Here is a 22,263-nt window from a genome sequence, read left to right on the forward strand (position 1 = left end):
TAGCTGCATTTGCAGAGCCCTATTATGGTTACAGCACTATTTTCAACATTGTTAAGCAGCACTAAAAAACAGTCACCATTATCTAAATTTAACAACACAGTAATTTGCAACTGCGAAAACCAGTTTTCCAAAATGTCAAAAAAAAGCCTCAGAAACGACGTTGAATGGTTGCAAAATCGCCTCGATTTAAATACCATTTAAATCGCCTCCGTCCAAATTCTTAGCCGAAAGTTTACAGCCCTCCACCTTGAAAACAAGGGTAACGATTTTTGCAAGGGTAGGCTACTACCAAAATGTCTCTTTTTATCCTTTCTTTTCATCAGCGCTAGCAGGTTACTGCAAGATCACTGAGAGATGATTAAAAGCGAATTATTACATCTATGTGCTTGTTAGAAATTCATCTTTACAACATAATCGTAAACTATAACATTTCCTGGAATCAAGAATACCAGGGAATGTAAAAAGTCTACAACTGAAATTGCCATTGTTAAAACCAAACTGAAATTTCAAAAAGTACGTTTTTAAAATAAACTGTCCAGTGCGAAATATTTCCTAACTGACAGTAGCGTGTAATTACGAAAATGCTGTTTATCGAGAATCATGGGTGTAACAGCGCCTGTTCATGGTTACATAAATAGTTGCACCTAGTAAAAGGCAAACCCCAGCCCGAAGTAACTAAAAGTTAAACAACATGTTTTTTTCAAACGAATTTTCAAATATAAAAGATTAATCATTTGAAACTCATCCAAGCTATTCCATATATTAAAAATTAAAGCAAAAATGGCAAAAACAGAAATACGGGTATTTATGGATAAATGTATGGAAATATATTTAAAAGCACCATTTTAATAAGGTCAAAAATATCTAACTGGATGTTTGGAGTCCTAATCTACAAAACTTTTTTGCATGGATAGCCGTAATGTTTACTTTTTCTTCTGTTTTTGTTTTTGAAAGGCTAACAAAAGATCGTAGATATTTAATGGCTCGTTTAAAAGCTACTGATAGTATCTATGGGCTTTTTATAAATTCATCTTGATAGTAGCAAAATGAAGCGAAACTTTTGACAAAAACTGTATATTTTTGGTGTCATTTCTGTATTATTATTCATATGATGATACGTGACGCTATGACATCATGCTAAAATACTCTATGTGGAGTTAAATTCAGTAGATAATTTTAGTTACACATGTGAAGACGATACCTTAAAGAAACGTTATGGTATCGTTAAGTTGAAGCCAAATGTAGGAGAAACATAGAAAAGAGACTACATTTTGGATCCTAGCAAAGAACGATAGCTTCAAAAAAGTGGTTTGCTCTTTACTAGGTTTTTAACTAAAAAAAAGCCTAAGGCTGTGTCTACCATACAAGGACAGGACCTTCACCAAAAAAGCCCAAAGTGAGCGAAGTTAAAGGAAAAAATGTTTCGGTGAATCATTATTGGCAAAGACGGTGAACGCAGTGAAGATGTCAAAAAAATTGGAATGGCCAAGGACAAGTTTCTAATCACAATTGAAAAAACTTTGGAAGAACGGGAAGGTAATTCTGAGAACTAAATTATAATATTGAGTATAACTGTTAACAACTGTAATGCTCAAGTATGCACTGACGCTTCAAAAGGCCCCTCGAAAGGCACGAAAAAGTTGGGCGCTTCAAAAGACCGAGGAATGAAAGATGGATGAAAGATGAAAAATTGCCGAAAATCTGGGGCCAACAAAAACCTTTGGACAGCTTCTCAAAATGAAATAATAGGCTAATATCAGTAGCTCCATATTCGACAATAACTATTAAAACAATATCAAGACAAATAAAGTAAAAATTTACAGTAATGAAATTGTGCATGGCAGATCCTCAACAATTCATTAGCCAATAGCAGAGACTTGAAACCCAAATTAGGCATAACAGTTTGGTCAATAAAAAAATGAGCATAATTCATGCTTTAGATAAATTTAGTCTTTACTTTTGCCGCTAATTTTGGAATTTTGCCAATTTCTTTTTTTTTTGCTGTGATGTTGTATTTTTTTACAATTTTGAACAGTGGGTAACAAATAACTGTTATTATTCTTACGGCAATTATGAATAATTGTGCATTGCCCCACTTCGGTTCGAACCCTATTCATTGTATTTTTAAGGACAGTATCATCACCACCACTGTGCTGTGACCACTAATATTTATAGCAAGCTCAAATTATGTTTTTCGATAAATTAAATACAAAAACAAGTTTTTTAAACTGAAAGTAATGAGCGACATTAAAACTTAAAACGAACAGAAATTATCACGTATATTAGGGGATTCGCCCCCTAGTGAATACCTCGCTCTTTATGCTAAAGTTCCAATTTTGTTACAATTCTTTAAGAATTGGCCATTTAATTAGAATAAATAGCTCTTTTGAAAGTACTAAAAAAACTCTAGCGTAAAGAGTGAGGTATTGACTAAGGGGCGAACCCCCTAATATACGTAATAATTTCTGTTCGTTTTAAATTCTAATGCCGCTCCTTACTTCCAGTTGATAAAACTTGTTTTTTTTATATTTAATTTCTGATCGTTTTTAAGAAATAATGCTGGGGAATCCGACGCCCTTTTCACAGCAATGTCCCTTCCCCATGAAAACTTCCTCCATGGAAATCCTCTCACGTCCCCCCCCTACTAGAAAAAATCCGCCAAATATTCTCAGGCTCGTAGCTTTTGATGGGTAAGACTAAGCTTGATGAACGGAAAGACTATGCGTTTGAAATCAGCATAAAAATCCGAATCTTTGATTTATCTATTGGTGTCAAAATTCCGTTTTTTAGAGTTTTGGTTACTATTGAGCCGGGTCGCTCCATACTTACAGTTCGTTACCACGAACTGTTTGATTTTAGTAATGCTATGATATCATTAAATGACAAAACACGGTGAATTAAATACTTTGGATGACTGATAAAACCTATTTTTAATTTATTCTTAATATTCTGAAAAACATGAGCTCAAAACAAAAAAGACGAAGAACAAGCATTAATCCATAGCCACTTAATCTACAAAATGACCAGCTGATCAGGAGTAGGTCAGCTGACCTACTCCTAGTTTTTTTTCTAATCCAATTTCTGTTGATCATGGAGTAAGATAAGATAGTGTTTTATACCCTTGGTTTTTTATCTAAAGTAAAGCGGTCAGAGTGTCTCCTATTGCATATACTGAATTGATGATATCATTTTATTGAATAGTTCTGAAGCTAGTCGAATTCATAATTTTAATTATTTTCCTCATCTGTTTAAAGACAGAGTTTCTATTAACTTAAATGGGGAAGTTGAATTAGCCTAATTCCGATAGAAATATTCCGTTTCCAGTTTCTGAAACTCCTCTTTCTCTTGAGTTGCCTTAATGCCCTTCAGCTCCAGATACTAATAAGACGTTTTGACCATTATTTTAGGAATAAGTTTTTATTAACTTGACGATCCTTAATTTTAAGGGAAATTAATAAATAAGTAATCCAAATCATTTAGAACGAACTCGCTTGGGTGAGCTCGGTTCAAACAAGGTGCAACATGCCTACTTTTCGGCTAACAAAGGTGTTGGGGAGTTTAGAGGGATCACAGGTCCGCTTTAGGCTGTCAACCATGCACAACAATCTTAAGGGAATCTAATTATAAGGAGACACACAAGCAATTAACTTTCCCGAAATCAGTTCTCGCTTGAACATTTAAATTTAAAAGTCAAATGATAAAATACGAAATGGCCTGCAAGAAATAACCACAGAGTAAATGCTTATATGAGGGTTATATAGCTCTTATGGGGTCAGCGGAAGTTATATATCCGAAAAAATCCTTATTCGTTCAAATATCTACCTTTGAGGCACCTTTCACGTACCTTCGTGGGAATTTCCACCGAAAATTAGATTTTCCCCCTATAGTCAGGTTCAGTAAGAACTATGCATGATTACAAGTTCATTATTTGCACGACCAGCGCATATTTAAACATCAATGGTGATCAAGGAATCGAAATTGTTAAATATTACAAAGGAGGAAATACGAACATCTGAGCATAATTTAAGCAATATTCGATACTACGATTAAAATACTGTGATCACGATTCTGTGATCAAGTAGGCTAATCCTAGTCAAGCATCTGAGTATAATATAAGCAATATTAGATGCTATAATTAAAATACTGTGAACAAGATGTTGTGATCAAGTAGGCTAATTCTAGTCAAAATCAATAGTGTCATACAAAGAAGACTCGTTTGTTTATTTTCCCTTCAATATATAAACCTGAAATAATCATTCTACAGTATAAACAGAAGTTTTAAAAGGTGATGGGACACTGTCATTCTAATAGGCTATTCTGTCTAACATTACAATCTTGGGATTGAATCACGATTTATTTTCATTGGCAAATATATAGCCACACATCCTGACAATTCATCGGAGATTAAACGAAGTAATCTGGAACCACATTAAACTGGACGATATAAATCACAAGCAGTGAAAAAAGAAGCTTTAAAATGGTTGACAGCGGTTAAATGATAAAAAGAAAGAACTTTCCAGTTGCTTTCAATTTATACTAGACGTGCCTCCTTTTCCTGTACATCCTTGACATTTTTTCTCAATTGAATAAACAACAGTAGGGCCAGCCGTCCAAAATTAAAGCCTACGCACCACATTCCAATAATCCGATAAAGGGCATATCCAGAATTTTTGTTTGGGCGGGGGAGGGGGTAGAAAAAAGACTAAAAAATGCATCGAAGATTTGATTATATGCATTTTAGTTACGTTTTTACGAGCCAGACAAAAATTACGTGGGGGAGGGGTCAAACCCCGTAACCCCCTGGATACGGCCTTAAATCAGATTCTTTTTTGCTTGAATCAGATGTATGGAGGTTGTCTTTTTTTTTTTACAAGAAATACTAAAAGCCTTTTTATAAATTTTCCTGCCTATGACTTTCCTGGTGAAGTATCAGCCCGAGCCCATTTATTCCCTTTAGTACCCTTCTAAAAGCATTGGTTATCAATTATTTTATCCTTTTTCCTTGGGTGAGTGATTTAAACCATGTAATCCTAGAAGGTTGAGTGCAGGCTGGTTAGACTTAGACTTATTTGGATGTGTACTATTTTTATGTTTAAAGCTGAAACCCATCAGTCTGTATTACTTGGAAGGGGTCATTTGAAGCCTCTAAATACTAACGTTAAGTCATAAAAGAACCAATGTATTTGCAGAAACGCATCAAAACATATGGAAATTAAAATTCAAAAAAATGCCTCAAATTCATGTTAAAAACTGAAATACCAACTTCAAAAGAGGACAAAGAAATCCTTCTACGCTACGGGGACGATACGGGCCCGTTCAACATACCAGTAAATGCCAGACAGTAGCTCGCCCTTGACCCAATGTGCCTTAGATTCAGAGCAAAATACTGGTTTTCGTTCTACACTTGAAACGAATGTTGCCCATGTTCTTATCAGCTTCTTTTTCTTTCAGCAAACAGCATAGAGAATGGGGAGAAGTGAGTGTGCAAGCGGTCTCCAGGGGCAAATCTACAACGTTTCCATTGGGGGGGGGGGGAGGCAAGAGGGGTCTACTTTCGGGTATTCAAGGAGCATGGGCTATATAACATTTTTTCTCCGCATTACTGGGGGGGGGGGGCAACTGACCCTCCCCCCCCCTTGCCGCTCCCAAACGACGCCCCTGGCGGTCTCCATCTGACAACTTAAGGAGTATTATTTTCGTTTGTCAACTAAACAAAGGAAAGTTTCAAAACGCTTTCACGTCAACGTTAAAAAGTAATGTTAGTACTATAAGGTAAGAATTTTGTTGTTATCGTTGCTAGATTATCTTTTACGTTTAGTATTTTAAAACGAAAGTTAATTGAAAGTTAATTTTATTTTTATTTATTGAACAGTGTACTGTGATTTTTCGGAAATCAAATTTATTTTACTTTTTTTCATACTAAATTTGAATTTTGTTTGAATCAGTCGTAAATACAAAATTTCATGCTTTCAAGTTTTACAGGATCTTACGTTTTGGGGCTCTAGTGATATGATTTTGAAAATTTCGAAGTGAAAGCGCCAGTCGTAGGGGTAAATTTTAAGATTTTTTTAAAACACAGTTTTGAAACAACAGTAATGGTGACAACCCTAACGTAATTTTGACACGAGGAGAAGAGTTAGGAAGCTTCAGACATTAGGAGCAGAAGATATCTGTTGAAACGTTACAAGAATTTTTATTTTATTTGTGGTATTACAAATACGATCTGATTGGCTGCAAAACATAAACTCATTTAACCTCGTTAGAAAACAGTGAAGCTGTTAATGGATTACCTTTGGACCCAGGGGCATACCATAAACAGGCACAACTATGACTTAGCTATAACTTCCCACCAGGTTTGGTTGACCGGACGTCTCCTTCTGGCACAAACCTTTTTGGCAAAGATCCAATCGATTTTGAACTATGAAACGGTACAACCAAGACATATATGTAAGCTTTCGACTAACTTTAGTTGAGATCTAACAGCCTCTTTTGGTAAATTAAACTTCCCCTGGCTTATGAATGATAATAATGAATAGTGGATCTATTCAAATATCGTCGCTAAGTTTAGCAGAGACGTACATTCTTACTATCATCGCTTTGAGTATTCACAAGTTCAGTATTTCTCGTACATTTCGTACATTACCAAAATTTTTATTCAGTTTTAAAATGTCATTTATTCTTTTGATCTTTACTTCGTTTCATTACAGCTATTAAATAGAGGGAGTAAGCAACTAAGATCGTAAATTCAGTATAAAAAAAAAAAAAAAAAAAAAAAAAAACTAGTCCTGAAATGAATCTCGATACGCTGAAGAGCTAGATCTTCGAGTCGAATCAATCGTCAGAGGCTCCGAGTCTATTCACCTATTTTTTTTTTCTATAGACGTAAGTCCCGAAGGCAGTGAACTTAGAACTTCATTGGTTTCAAATTATATAGTTTTCACATCTTACTTCTTCCTAGCATTACCTGTAGTTCATTTTGAGTTCATTGTTATAACCCCAAGAAAAAGAACATTAAAAGTGTTTTGACACTTTTAATGAAAAATATCACCAAAGCAACTTTTCTTCAAATCCTTTGGCTTCCCCAAGGGCGGACTTGTGTGCACCTTTGCTGCCACAAACGGACAAAGATCAAAACCATAGATAGACGGGAATGAGAAGTTCTTATTTTCCGACGGGTCGTATAACTCCAAATAGCACATTTAAGCCCAAAAATTAGGATTTGAATATACTCTAAAAAAACATAAACTTCTGACAGAAGAAGGGGAGGGTCCTTTTCACCAGCCTTGTGGGAAATCTTCCACCTTCATCTTCATGAGTAGGTATATTTATATTTTGTTTCTTCTTTTCTTTCCTTATTGTGTAAGTGTAACCATAGTTTTGAAGTCCTTGTTGAATTATATAGCAAAGCGTCTGATCTTTGTTGAACAATGCCGATCGTCAAAACCATCCCAAGTTGAAAGCCACTAATCCGTAAAAATTGGTATTTCTAGCGAAAACTACAAGCTCGAAAGCAGACAAATGTTTATGGACACAGATTTACCGTAACTTAGTTGAACTTCCGTAAAGGAAGAGGGAATACAAACAATAACTCAAGCAAATCAAATGCATCGTCTAGAGGGCAAGCAAGAGGATTTGAGGGTCCAAATAAGTGACATGAGTGCTCGTGGACTAAGGAGATGACGAGTTAACAAGGTCCTTTTTTTCTCTTTTTAACTCTCAAAGTCAGATTTTCTTGTCACAAAATGTTCAACTTGAAAGAAAACTGAGTTTTTCATCTAAACATAAGACCTCCCTTGTTTTCTCTGTTAAAAAAAAAAAACAAAATCACAACCAAAAAAAAAAAAAAAAACAAAAAAAAAAACATTAAAACGCGCTAAACTATGAAAAAGTCAATCAAATCGACTTTCAAACGCATTCAACCCCAAAACTGTGTTTTAAAAACTGATTTCAGTTTTCAATAGAAGGATAGACAATAATCGTATTTGAAAAGGCTTTATAAAAGCCATGTGAAAAAAAACGACCTAAGTAGAATCAAAAGGTAACAATCATAATATTTATTCTCCGCTTGTATAAATAATTTTTAACAATAAATTTAATAATATTTAATAATAAATAATATTTATTTTCCGCGCGTAATATATGATAAATTACAAGTTTATTTTTCGTACTTGAACCTTGATCCTCTAAGAAATTTGTGTATAAATTCGAAATATACATTTCGTAGTAAGTTCTAAAATTAATTTCTGTGTAAAGTGAATAAGAAGCTAGTGACTTAAGGACACCCTAGACGGTCAATCATTTTGATCTAAAACTTCCGTCAATCAATTGATTAAAGCATGATTGATTCTTCTTTGTAACAGCCTACAGAGAATGTTCCAAAAGAGGAATATTCACCGTCATCTAGCAGTTTTGGCCTTTTATGATGAATAATTCAAAATTATAAGATATCAAAATAGATTAATATAGCAGTTTTTGGCCCTTTATAAAGAGCAATTTAACAATTATAAGATATCGAAATAGATTAATGTGTAATAGCTACGTCATCTAGATAGGCCAATTTATAACAGGTTGGACCTGTTAACAACTTTTTTCTCACATTGAGCTTTAAGATGCAAAATTTTTACGTTAAATGGTCATCGAATTGAAATTAAAAAGCTTCGGTATGAAAAAAAATGGAGAAAGACTAGGAATGACAAAATAACCATACCAAATCGGTCCATGGGAAAACCATTGTTTTTTGCCTTTAAAATACTTTGTAATCTTTTTTTCAAAATTAGATTCCTGCTTTAGGACAAAACAAGAGGAAAGAGAGCAGGTGGTTTGGGGGGGGGGGGTGTAATCAAACTACTTCAGAGCGCGAGGTAGTCAAACGACACTTAACCCTCAAAATCAAAACTATTTTTAGCCCAACTTACATCTTGCATCTGAGGTGGTCCCTGGGCGTAAGCTGGAAAATATCCACCGAACGTAGCCATTGCGACTGGTATTGAGCCAGAATACTGTGAAACCCTAAGTCCGTGTCCTTGTAACAACTGTTGTTGGGATGGGGTTGGGTAAGAAATAGGTGGAGGGGGTGTAGGAGTTGGGTTAAAAGAGTTACTTACATCAGGCGTAGCAGGTACGGCATAATTACCCTGGATCGTGTAGGCTTGGCCGCCTGCCACGATCATGGGGCCGCCGATTTGGGGTTTAGGCCGGTAAGGTATTGTTGCGCCCTTCGGTGGGGTCTGAAAAAGAAACAATAAATAACACAAAAAATACAATCTATTTCTAGTTATATGCCCACAGAAAATCAAACAATAAAAAGAGTAAGATTAAGCAAGTCAGCTACTGATTTTCAAATAAACAAGCAAAAAATATAAATTCAGATTTGAATACTTGGTTAACAACTTTAATAAAAAAAAAAAAAAAATCCAAATACGAAAAGTATATTTAGCAGCTGTGTAGAAAAACTAGCATTTCAGTCTCATCTTTCATTTTTAATACGCGCTGGACTTTATTGAGAATGTATGACATTATGAGGATGTACATAAGACTGTCAGTCAAAGATATTTTGCTGCCCTTTTTTATTTACTTTTTTTAAGAGTGAGCTCACATAACGTGGATACAATTCAAATGTCATTTTGTTAACCTAATTCCTTCGGCAACTCGCCAGCTCCTCCCACAGAGACCTAACGAGAAAAAGAAGAAGACAGAGACATTCGCTCAAAGGTTTATTCAAGCTTGGTGTTTTTACACATGATGTAAAAAAAGAAGACTTTGATCTTAGACTATTTGAAAAAGGCTTTATTGGTTTATCCTTCATGCAGTAATGCATTGGTGACATTGCAATTTGAAATGTATAGATATTTCATAATATTAATTTTTTTAATGCTACTACTTCTGACAACTCACTGCACCACCATTAAAGCCAACATGGCTACGAACGCTTCTCTTCGAACCCAATCAATTCAAAGCTTCGCTCTTTACCTCCTTTCATGAAGTTTCAATTTTCTTTAAATACTTCTTATAACCTCTTCCAACTCAATTCCGGGACGGCTTGTTTTTCGTTCGGCCCCAGGTGTATGACCCAAAAAGAAAAATCATCGGCAATCTGTAATCCTTCATATGTAAAATGGGACCAAGCCATCTGAACGTTCCTTGTACCTCTATATAAATGGGATCCAACCACATTTTTGTACAGTTTATTTTTATATACGGTTAGTCAAACGAGTACATAAAATTATTCTTAAAAAATTTCTAACAAACCATCCTCGGCCTTTCGAAGCGCCCACGTTTCAGAGCAATACTTAAGCACTGTCATTACCGAGACTTCTAATATTAAAACCTTAGTTCCCAGACTTATCTCCCCATTCTTCCGATTTTTTTTTCAACTGTGAAGAAAGACCATGCGCCTTGGCTATTCTACTTTTTACATCTTAGTTGCGTTCGCCATCTTTACTAATACTAACCAGGCAAGTGAAGCTATCCACCTGATCCGTTTTCTCGTTGCGTAACATCATCTCTTCACCCTCATATATTCTGAGTCTAAGCAGCTTAATCTTCTTAACAGGTATCACTTAAGACTCTTAAAAAGGGCACTTGAACTTTCAACTCCAATCAAATGAGCACCCACCGAAGTTTCTTCAACCATTCCATCCACGTGGAACGGCTCTTGGGGGAAATAAAATAATACATTGAAGGCTTATGGCTGTTTACTACAGGCAACGGCATTGCCTCGTACTACTCGTATAGTTCTTGAAAGGAACTACAAAATCATTAGAATAAAATATAATATGGATTAGAAATTATATGTATATATATATATACGATACAAACTATAGAAATAAAGAGCTGTGGAACAGATACAAAAAAGAGAATCAAAACAGATAAAAGATTTAAAATATAATGTGGATTCGTTAGGTTCGTCATTGAACACCGAACCATTGTCGCAATACAATAAGTGTTCCAAACAGGTGATAAATCTTTTCCCGCAAATTAAAAAAAACAATTAAATTTTTCAACTAAAAGCAAATCAAGACACTAAACTAAAAAAAAAACAGACATTAACCAGTATATGAGGTGGGGTTCCAACCTCTCAACCGCCACTCTAGGCTAATCTTGTTTATCTAGGTTTATCTAGTTCTTAACTAAAACATCTACAGCGCAAACAGCCAGTTGGTAATCGCAGGTGCTTTATTTACCAATTGCCTTTCAAAACGCTTGAACTAAAAGTTTGATTGTTTAAATCAGACGCAAATAAATAAATCTTTGCATTCTCGAGGAATTGTGAAAAAAATACGCTTTTCATCACGTCGCTCTTCTATAGAGCTTTCAATCTTGAAGCACTGGTGGAATAAAGTCAAAATTTACCACACAGAGTGATAGTTGACGGGACGAGAGCCCCTCTCACATTCAAGATAATCTCTACTCATTTTGAGTCGCTCTTTAATTTCATTTGGAAAGCTTGTTTTTGTTTGGTTTATGTTCATTATTAATATTAGATTTGGTGTAATATAAATAAAAGGAGAATTTTTACAAGACAATGCTTTGCATAACTTTTGCATAGCACTGCTTCGGAAACGAAAATCTCCCTGAAAGATTTTTTAAAGAATGGCCTGAAATTCCAAAATAATTTGTCAGGAAGTAAAGTTCATATTCATAGGGAAAGATTTGATAGAAAATCATTGTTCTTGGACCTCCCCCCCACACACACACACACTTCACGTTCCTTTACTTACAGTTCGTTACTACAAACTGCTTGATACTATAACTCCTATTTGTTGTCCAATTGTCTTGCGAAGTTATCCCCTTCTTGATCAATGAGTTCGGGGCAACGAACAGTAAGTAAGGAGCAATTCGGCAATAGTAACCGAAACTCTGAAGATTATAATTTTGATAACACCAGACACACAACGAGAATTGGATTTTTATATCGACTCCAAATATATAAAGTTCATTAAGTTTAATGTTACCCATTAAAGGTTACGAGCCTGAGAAAATTTGCCCAATTTTCGAAAACGGAAGGAAACACCCCAAAAAGGTCAAGCGATCTAAATAAAAATCACAAAGTCAGATTCAGCACATCTTATAACCGTACTGTAGAGATTTCACGCTCCTTCATACAAAAATGTGGAATTTTACATTTTTTGCCATGCAGAAAAAAAAATCACGGATGTGTGTTTATTTGTTTTTTACCTAAAAGGGATCGTGTCGAACCAGTGATCCTAGAAGATCCGGAGGGGGCTATTTTGATCGAAAATCGAAAGTTCTAGTGCCCTTTTTAAGGGACCAAAAGATTGGAGGACAACGAACCCCCCTTCCACGCCCCTTTTTCCCCAAAGACGCCCAATCAGAATTTTGAGACAGCCATTTTATTTAGCATAGTTGAAAGCCCCAATGACCATACCTTTATACATGACATGACCCCCGTGGTCCCTAGGGACAGGGCTGTAAGTTACGGAATTTTCCCGTTATTAACATAATTATAGTATTTGTTATTGGAAAATATACGGAACTTTTGGGAGGTATTTTATGCGGGGGCGGGGGGATTTTCCACGGGGAGAATTTTCCGTGGGGAGGAAAGTCCCCGGGGAAAATTTTCGAGAGAAAGTTTCATACGGAGGGTGGAGGAAAGAAGATATCTGGCATGATATAAAAACAGTCAGAAATTAAATAAAGAGCAAGAATACATAAGCAAGAATTTGAAGGCTCGACAAAATTCAGTACATAAAAGTTTCTTAATCATTGACAACCTCGTTAGATAGACTGGGCGACAGCAACGAAAAACCAAACTTTTAATCTTTGAAGAAATTCAAATAAGATAAATCAAATAACATTGAGGCGCATAAAATACCCAGTAAAGAAAAATAAAGTGAGCAATGGCTTAAAATAAGGCCATAAAAGAAATTGGGAAGAACAATTTCCATCCACTTGACAGAAAACATTGGTAGTCAATTTTCATCTTCAGAAAAAAGTGCAATCAAACAAAAAAAATGTATGTTCACACAAAAAGTCAAACATATAAAACTAAAATATTCTATAACGCGCTTTGCTGATGACTTCATTTTTGAAAAATAAAATTGTATTTTGCAATTGTGGGGATGAAAAATAACCTTCTGCTGAATTAACAAAGAGTAATTTAACAGGATATTAGTAAAACAAACTGTAAATTTAAGAATTTTTATTCCACTTGACATATGAAGCTGACTTGGGGGCTAACTTTTAAGCCCCCAGATTTTTTAAAAATCCTAATCTTATAATTCTTCCAGTTCACAATTTTTTCTATCAATTACCATTTTTAAACTTAATTTTATTTTTAATTACTTGTTTCAACTAAAAATTTATAGCAACATGCAGATAAATTCTTTCAAAATAATAAGACTGAATTCTTTCAAGAAATATAACCACCCTGAAATACTAATCTTAAGACGGTGTAAAAGTCTTAGTGCAAAAGTTTTTCGCAAAGTCGGTGCCAGAATCAAGCTGCAATATTATTGGTACGGAACCTTAAGTGATTCAGACGAGCTGTTAAACCTTACTAGTTAAAATCAAATCTATCCAAGTTATATACATGTGTGAAAGAATTATACTAAACAAATAATTGACGTGAGACCCGATATTGAATTATATTATAGTTTCTCCAGTCCACATCTCTTTTTCAAGGAAACTTTCAATTATTCTGCCAACTCTTAGCCGCTCTATTTCCTAGTCTCATAAAATGAACTTTCCGCTACGCTGATCTAAGCGTATTAGGTCTCCTTTGTGAGAACTCATCTTAGAAACAGAAAAATGAAATACTTTTTCTAAGTTCTGTGAATAACTGCTGTTTTTTATTTTCCTTTCTCACGTTTCTTTGCTTCCCTCCAAGTTTATTTCGCTCCATTTTTAACACTCGAGCGACTTGCCACATACACAGGATTATTTTTTTGCTTAATAGGGAGCATATCTCGGAGATATGTATCCACATTAGGGATCCAGAAGCCCCCCTTATTAAGTACCTGCACATTATACAATATTTTGACGGTCTAGCACCAGTTCAAAACCGAAAAAGGATGATTATAAAGCTTAATCTGATTTCTTAGAATGCGTTGTACTGTACTTTATCTTACTGTAAGAGCTAAAGAAAAAACACTGATCTTTAAAATTTAGTAAAATAAATCACATGCTAGTATATTTCCTCCATCCCGACATTGACTATTTTGGAGACTTTGAGCTTTGACTACTATCCACCAAGAAATTGAGGAGTTAAGTGTGAGCCATAAAACTTTGATTTTGAAAAACCCTAACTAGCTTTTCTAGTACAGTCATTGCTAAGCTAGATAGGGCTAAGCTACCCTAAGATTAAGCTAGCCCAATCTAAAAAATACTTCCAGTTCACTGTCAAACTATATACAGGGTGGCCCAGATAAGACATAAGGTTTAAAAACATTCATGACTTTTTCGTTTTTAGTTACTTCTGTTTATTTGTGTTTCGTAGGCAAGTTCGATTTTTTGGATATATGATGGCTACATGTGACGTACAGCAACGTTTCAAAATTAATATTTATTTATTATTACTATTCTTAAGTCAAGTCTATATTCTCAACTCAACAAAATTATTTTTGTCATTTTAACAACGGAGTAATGGAAAATGCTCTTGAAAGGTCCTTTTTTGTCAGCAAGAAGATGGACCCATTTGAGAGCTGTCACATTCTATGCTTACTTCCAACAAAATACGCGAGTTAACTATTTGAAGAAGTAAAAAGGTAATAAAAATCATAACGATTATTTATAGTCGTTCAAACTGGCACCCTGTACATAAGTAATACCAGCTCTTTGAAAGGATTACAGCTCACACTAGACTTTTCTCATCGCTACACCAACATGTAAATTCGAAAAAATTGAAAATTAAGGCATATCATGCAATAAGTCGTAAATCAGAAGCTCGTACAACTTAACTTTGATGCCCTAATAATAGTCTGCAACAACATATGGAAAGCCCATTTCTCTGCATTACTTTTTAAAAAGCCTTAACGTTTTTAGTTCGATTTTTCCCAAAATCTTTGTCTTTGAAGGGATGATTGAAACTTTTCTTGGAATTCAAAATACCGTATCAAACAAAGTGCTTAGTTACCACATATTCCTATAAAAAAGCTCTGGATTATAATGTTTATTCGTTGCTAAAAAAAGGAAAAGGATTTAGAGAAAACGGTTATCAAAGCAGAATTCTCCAAAAGATTGCAAACAATATTATGCACGAAGAAATGGAGGCAGGGATGGATTAACAGTATAATTTATATATACGAACGGTAGCGAAAAGTTCTTCCAAACATAACACACATTTCATAGCACGCAATCTGGGAAGTTCCCATACCGCTAGAGCATTCTTTCGCACAAGCTCGTTGTGATACACTAAACATTTGTCATTGCGCGTGCACGAAGGCGGGGTCATGAAGAGTGGTTTAGCTTGAGTGGTTTTAAATGTGTTTCAATAATCTTTAATGAAGAGCATAGGACTTTTCGCTACTGTTCGTATATATATATATATATATATATATATATATATATATATATATATATATATATATATATATATATATATATATATATATATATATATATATATATATATATATATATATATATATATATATATATATATATATATATATATATATATATATATATATATATATATATATATATATATATATATATATATATATTTTGGCGGTTTTGGCGGTTTAGCAATGTACGTGCGTAATGATTTTGATGTTAAGGTGAGAGATGATATAAGAGTTAATCGAGAAATGGTGTTTGAAAGTATGGTGCTAGAATTGCAGTGTCTTAATTTTAAGTGTTTTATGATCGTCGTTTATAGACCCCCTTCGTGTAATATAGATGAGTTTAGCTCACTTTTAGAAGAGCAATTGGATAAGTTACCAATTTCAACTAGACCTTGTTTTATTTGTGGTTATTTTAATTTGTATTTAAGAATAGTGAATAGTAACCTTAGAGTTAGGGAGTATCTAAACACTATGTTAGGTTATGGACTACAGCCTTCTATTAATATATGTACAAGAGTGAGCCATGATTCTGCTACGTTGATTGATAACGTTTTCTTAAATACTGGATATAGTAGTGCGAGTGTTATTGTAAACGACGTTTCGGATCATTTAGGTCTGTTGGTATCTAATCCTTCTCTTTTGAACCGGCCATGATCAGAGGGTTCTGAAGTACTGAAAAATTGTTTTCCTGTTATTAATGTGCCGAAGTTAAAAAATGAGCTTGGAGAAAAAAAATTGTGATTTTTTACATAGTAATGATATGGACGTGAATGATAAATTTACACTTTGGTATTCGATGATTAAGGATACGGTAGTTGCTTGTAGTCAAGTTAGGAAGAAACGTAAATATTTTGATTCGCCGAAAAAGCCTTGGGTTACGAAGAGTATTCTAGTTTCTCTAGCTAGGCGACAGCAATTGTATAAAAAGTCAGCATTAAGTAATAATATTGGCGATGCAAATATTTATAAAGCGTATAGTAAGAAGTTAAATATTATACTTCGTAAAGCTAAGTTAGATAACCTGAATGATATTTTTAAAAAAGCGGAGGGTAACCCGAGAAAGACTTGGAATGTTATAAAATCTGTTATCGAACCGAATAAGCCAGAAATTGTTTGCAGTCTTGTTGATGGTGAAAATATTCGCGAAACTACTGAAGGTATGTGTGAGCACTTTTCTAGTGTAGGGGGCCGGTTAGCGTCGTCTGTTGAGCAGCATGCAGGTGATGGTGATTTTACTCAGTTTTTGCCTGAAAGTAGTGACGTTTCTATGTATTTGCGACCGGTTACTGAACAAGGATTGTGTGATGTGGTAAATGGTATGCGAAATAGTGCATCCGGGTCAGACTTTATTTCAACAAAAGTTTTCAAGTCAATTTTTCCTGTGATATCACAACAAATTTTGTACCTGATTAATGCTAGTTTTAAATGTGGTATATATCCGGAGTGTCTTAAAAGTGCCAGAGTAATACCTTTATTTAAAGGGGGTGATAGGAAAAATTTTATTCATTATCGACCGATATCCCTCCTTTCTGTTATATCTAGACTAGTTGAAAAACTTTTTAAGTCTAGAGTATCTGAGTTTTTGGAGAATATTTCCTTTTTCCATTCTAATCAGTTCGATTTTCGTAAGGGGATGTCTACAGAACAGGCAGTTTTATTTTTGACGTTTGTGCATGATGCTTTGGACCATGGTTTTAAGGTGGCGTCTATTTTTTTAGATATTGTTAAAGCGTTCGATTCAGTTGACCATGAAATTTTAATTATGAAGTTACAAAATTGTGGAATTAGAGGAAATGCGTTGAAATTATTTGAAACTTTTTTGAGAGGTAGGACCCAGTGCGTTGAAATTTCCAATGTGAGATCTGGCAAAAGAATGGTTGATTATGATCTTCCACCGGGTTCTGTTTTAGGTCCGCTTTTATTATTGATGTATATTAACGACTTAAAATTTTTTGTCTTAGACTTTTTAGAGACTGCAAATTCCAATTGTTTGATGATTATTCCTAGTTTTGCAGATGATGCCGATTTTACTGCTGTTGTGAAGATTGAGCCTGTTTTAACAGAAATAAATAGAAGAGGTATGTTAAGTATAGTCAAGTGGATGAGAGTGAATAAGCTTTTGTTAAACCATAGTAAATCAGATTTTATTATGTATGGTAGATCATCAAATTTTTACCCTTGGATTGTTGATATGCAAATGGAGAATTATGTAATTAAGCGTACAAATACTATACGATACCTTGGTGTTATTGTGGATGAATGCCTTAGTTTTAAAAATCATGTTTCTTTTATTAGTAGTAAGATTGCAAGAAATGTTGGAATGATGAGAAAGTTAAAAATATTTTCCAGGATTCTGTTTTGAGATTGATTTATTTTTCGTTAGTTCATCCGTATTTAGTATATTGCGTGACTATATGGTCTAGCATATTTTCAGTGCATTTGCAGCAGTTACGTGTGATACAAAATATGGCACTGCGAGTGTTGTCCAGAGATAATCGGAGAACGTCGGTGAGATCCCAATATGTACAGTTAAATATTATCCCTGTGTCAGGTCTTGGTAAATTTTACCATGGGTTATTTATGTTTAAATATTTTTCTAATTTGGTTCCCAAGTGTTTTTTAAATTTATTTATTTCCGGTGACGATGTACACAATTATCCTACTCGTCATGCTAGAGATATACGGACACCTCAAGTTGCTTGTACTAGATCGCTATTTTCAATACGTCATGTGGGGCCAGTTGTCTGGAATAATTTGCCTGTTTCTTTAAAAAGGTCAGCGAATTTATGTGAGTTCCGTCGAGACCTTAAAACCCTTTGTCTCCATAGATATGATTTTGTTTAAAGGGTGGTATAGTTGAGTCACTCTCAGGTTTGCCCGGAACCCGTTTTTTTCCTATATTTTTCCTATATATTTTAATTTTATTTTTTTTTGTTTATTTATTATTTATGGGATGATGGAGGGAAACTTTGGCATATGTGAAGTATTGATAATCGGTTATTGTGACCAGGAGCCGAGTGAGTGTAGGACTTTCATTTTTTCTTCTTTTCTTTCTTTTTCTTTCTTTCTTCTTTTTCTCTTTTTTCTCTCTCTAGTATGTTATTATAGTGTTAATTTTAAGAGGGTAAATACTTCCGAACAAGCGTTAGCTTATGGAAGGTCATTTTTTTGTGTGTGTTGTGTTGTTTTTGGAATAAACCCTTATCTAATCTATATATATATACACAGTATATGTATACTGTGGTTGAACCAAGAGGGAAGGAAAGCACGGGAACCACAGTCAGAGTAGGCTACACTAGTAAAAGCGAGACCCGTTGAAGTTTCCGGGGTTGACTATTAAAAAAAAAACAATACAGCGGAGAGAGAATCCCTGTATTGTCGAATCAAGGTCCGAGGGGATTGAAAATTTGTTAGGAAAACTTAAGGTAACGTATACGAAAAAAAAAAAAAAAAAAAAAAACAAATGGCAGCACTAATGAATGTCCATTCTTAATTCTTTTGTCAGGATTTGGTGTCATTTATCCTTCGATTCTGAAGCACTACCTAAAAGCTAAGGTTTATGGATTCTCTACTATAACGACCTCTAAATACTAGCTAGCTATACAATATCACTTGCCAGCACACTTCACTACCATTTAAACATTCATCACGTTGAAACATACTTAATAAGAATGGCAGCATTCCAGTGAATTTGTAGCGCAAACTCTCTGGAACCATAATCTAGTGAATTTTCACAGAGCATATTATGGTTGCAGCTATAGCCGCAGTCTAGTAAAGAACGAACCACGAGTCAAAGTATCCAAAAGTTTCAAGGCACATTTTCTAAGAAACTGCCTAGTGAGAAACCTTCCCACCGAACGTTGATTCACAAATAAAACTATTATTCAAATTTAACAAAATGAAATTATGGAAAGCTCATTTGAGAATTTTGAAAAAGACCCTGAAACCACTTGAATATGACGTCGAATTGAGATAAAAGGCATATCACTGAAATTGTCGATGTAGAAAACACCAAACTGGCGATTTACAGTTCCTTGCCTCGAACAACGAGTATTTTTTTCCTTTTTGTTTTACACGAGTGGCAGTGATTTTTCTCCCTTCTTTTCACCAGTGGTGACCGTACTGAGCTAATGGTTGCAGAATATCCGTGGAGAGCTCTCTTTAGCGGAAATAAAAGCATCTAGTGCTATTTTTAAATAACGAGGAAAACTACTCCGCGACATAAAAATTATAATAATAACTTATTTACAACCCGCTAACAACATAAGAGAAAAGCAGAGAACAAAAAAAAAGGAGAAAAGACAAAACAACACAAATACAAAAACTCTACAAATGAACAAAAAGACGGATGGGCCTGTGGTGCGGCCCGATCTTGCCAGGGGATGACTTTAGCAGCTTAAGGTGAAACAGCTTAAACTACTTCACGCTCAAGTTTGTCAGAAAATTGAACGTGACTCTCAAATTCAAAACAACATTCTCGTGGAATTTTGATTTTTTGGTAAATAGACCTACATAGTTTTTCCTATCTTCTCTGCAATTTCCTAATATTTTTCATTTGTATCAAGGTATCGGATAGAATGAAAATGTGGCTTTTTACAGACATACAAGTTTGTCTATAGGCCTATCCGTTTGTGTCTTATTAACAATTGGATAAGCAGGCATATGCACATAGATGCATTTCTTGAAGGAATTACTTTATTTAATACCGTAAACTATTCCAGAGTTTTTATTTATGCCTGCGCAGGTAAGGTCATTCAAAATTTTTCCAAGTAATTGTAAAATAGAGTACCTATTCACTTGCTGACCAAAATTTTGTTTACTATTTAAGAATATAGTACTTGAACTAGGTGAATACAAGCTTAAGATATGTTTCCAAAGTTGAAATTTGAGTTAATTACTGATCCCTTCGGACTCAAACATTATAAACAAAAAAAAGCCCCAACAACGGCACCTTCCCCTTCCGTACACCAAATCCAAAAATAATCAAAAAATATTCTCCTTTTTTTTCAGCCAGATGATTGGAACATTAAAATTAAAATCTAATATTTGTCTTTTTTCGAAGTTCCTCTGCCATTTTTTACGGACTTAGGCAATTTGGTTTCTAAATTGGATTATTTGTTCAAACTTTGTCTTTTACGAAAAAAAACAAACTAGAAAAATGAAATTAATGGAATTGATTTTTTCCAACCTGTATTGGAGAAAGTATTTTAGGGAGAAAGCACCGTACTTTTCTAACGAAGACAATGAACTAGCGATACTTTTGATTGATGGTGCCTCGTTTTTTCAAGATAACTTCAACTTGGCAAGTGAAAAGTAACCCATTATCATTTTACCGTCTTCCATTTCGAAAATTAATTAATCATTATAGGCAGGCAAGGGATTGAAGCGACTAAATTTGCCCTAGTTTAGATATTTCTTGGTGATCGCGAACCTTCATAGCTTTTCTTCCTATTTAGATTAAAATTCAGGAGGAAGCAAAACTAACTTCAGGATCAAGGATATTGAAGGCACATAGGGTGAACTGCTCATAAATCTTTCCCAAGCCAAACTAGACGTCCGGTGCCAAAGCCCCGTGAGTCGTTGTAACTGCTTCGACCCCTACACCAAATTTGCAGAGCAACATAAATGACAATATCTATCGATTTGGGCTCAAAGTCTCTAAACACGTCGCAAAATCCCTATCCGTTAATCTCTGCCAAATTTCAACGAGATCAAATAACCCTTGTTTATGAATGCTGAAGTCATGAGTGTAGCCTTTTCCTCAAAAAGATCCAATCGAGGACGGATACCTGAGACCATAGTAACTGTAGCTGTTGACTGGTTTTATTTTTAAGGAAATCCACCAGTTCGCCTAGTAATTTAAGTGAAGATGAGATGCCAGCCCCTCCCTTTCCACACAAATTGAATCAGGTGGAGATCATAATAAGGATTAATCAAGACCTAGCTCTTACTTCCCACCAATATTGACTGGGATATGCCGTACTTACGACAAGAATTTAGGAATCACTTTCCTCCTGCCCTTAAATTGTTGAATTAATCCCGGACGAAGAAAATACATACCTAGGACACGGAATGTTACTTTCAGACTAAGTTTGGTTGGCATTCAAAAAGCTCTTTATGAATAGACTATGATGAATAAAAAAAAGAGAAAATTTCCTTTCGGAGTTCGGTTCGGGTACCAAGCCCTGAAAAGTAAAACTAAAACACCAGCTCTAGTCAATCTAGATTGACATTGAACAGCTTTACCTGGTAGATACTCTTATGACAACAAAATTGGGAGAACACGGCACTTCTTAGGTCAGACCGGGTGGGGGCCCCGACAAGGAGCAACGTGGAAAACAACTCTCTTTTCCACGCATTGTTCCTTTTTAATACAATAACATCTTTTGGTAGATTTCCTGGTAAAATGATTACTGCTCCCTTTCTATTACCCATACAGGTAAGATCAGCACCGGACCCCCTAAAATTTGGCAGTAGGTTACAGACTCTTCCTCCCAATCAAGTTCAGAGTTATATCTGAAAACCAGTCTTGATGGATCTCTATGATGACAAAATTAAAGGTCCTCCTCTCCCCAAGGAGAGGAGCACAAGCACGAACCTACAGAAGACATAATTAGGACACCTAATATTGCTTCTAACCATATTTGACTAAGAAGTGATAACCAAGAGTGTATCTATATTTTCCTCTACTCCTCATGGAAAAGTATACCTTGCGATTTTTTTCTCTTTTTTTTTG

At 34.8% G+C, this 22,263-nt stretch overlaps 1 protein-coding gene across 4 annotated transcripts in view; it reads right to left on the minus strand.

Annotated features, from left to right (window-relative positions):
- Positions 1 to 22,263, minus strand: part of mub (poly(rC)-binding protein mub) — a 212,067-nt gene that overhangs the window by 56,587 nt on the left and 133,217 nt on the right. For 3 of the 4 annotated variants that reach the window (XM_089094592.1, XM_089094590.1, XM_089094589.1), the window contains exon 6: positions 8,916 to 9,227. In XM_089094592.1, the coding sequence (XP_088950718.1) occupies positions 8,916 to 9,227 (312 nt within the window). The remainder of the gene's footprint in view (positions 1 to 8,915; positions 9,228 to 22,263) is intronic. The other variant, XM_089094591.1, reaches the window with a different exon arrangement.

Source organism: Artemia sp. Qi Xiang Cuo, chromosome 9, assembly GCF_049724085.1.
Source record: "Artemia sp. Qi Xiang Cuo chromosome 9, ASM4972408v1, whole genome shotgun sequence".
In the NCBI taxonomy this organism is placed as follows: Eukaryota; Metazoa; Arthropoda; class Branchiopoda; order Anostraca; family Artemiidae; genus Artemia; species Artemia sp. Qi Xiang Cuo.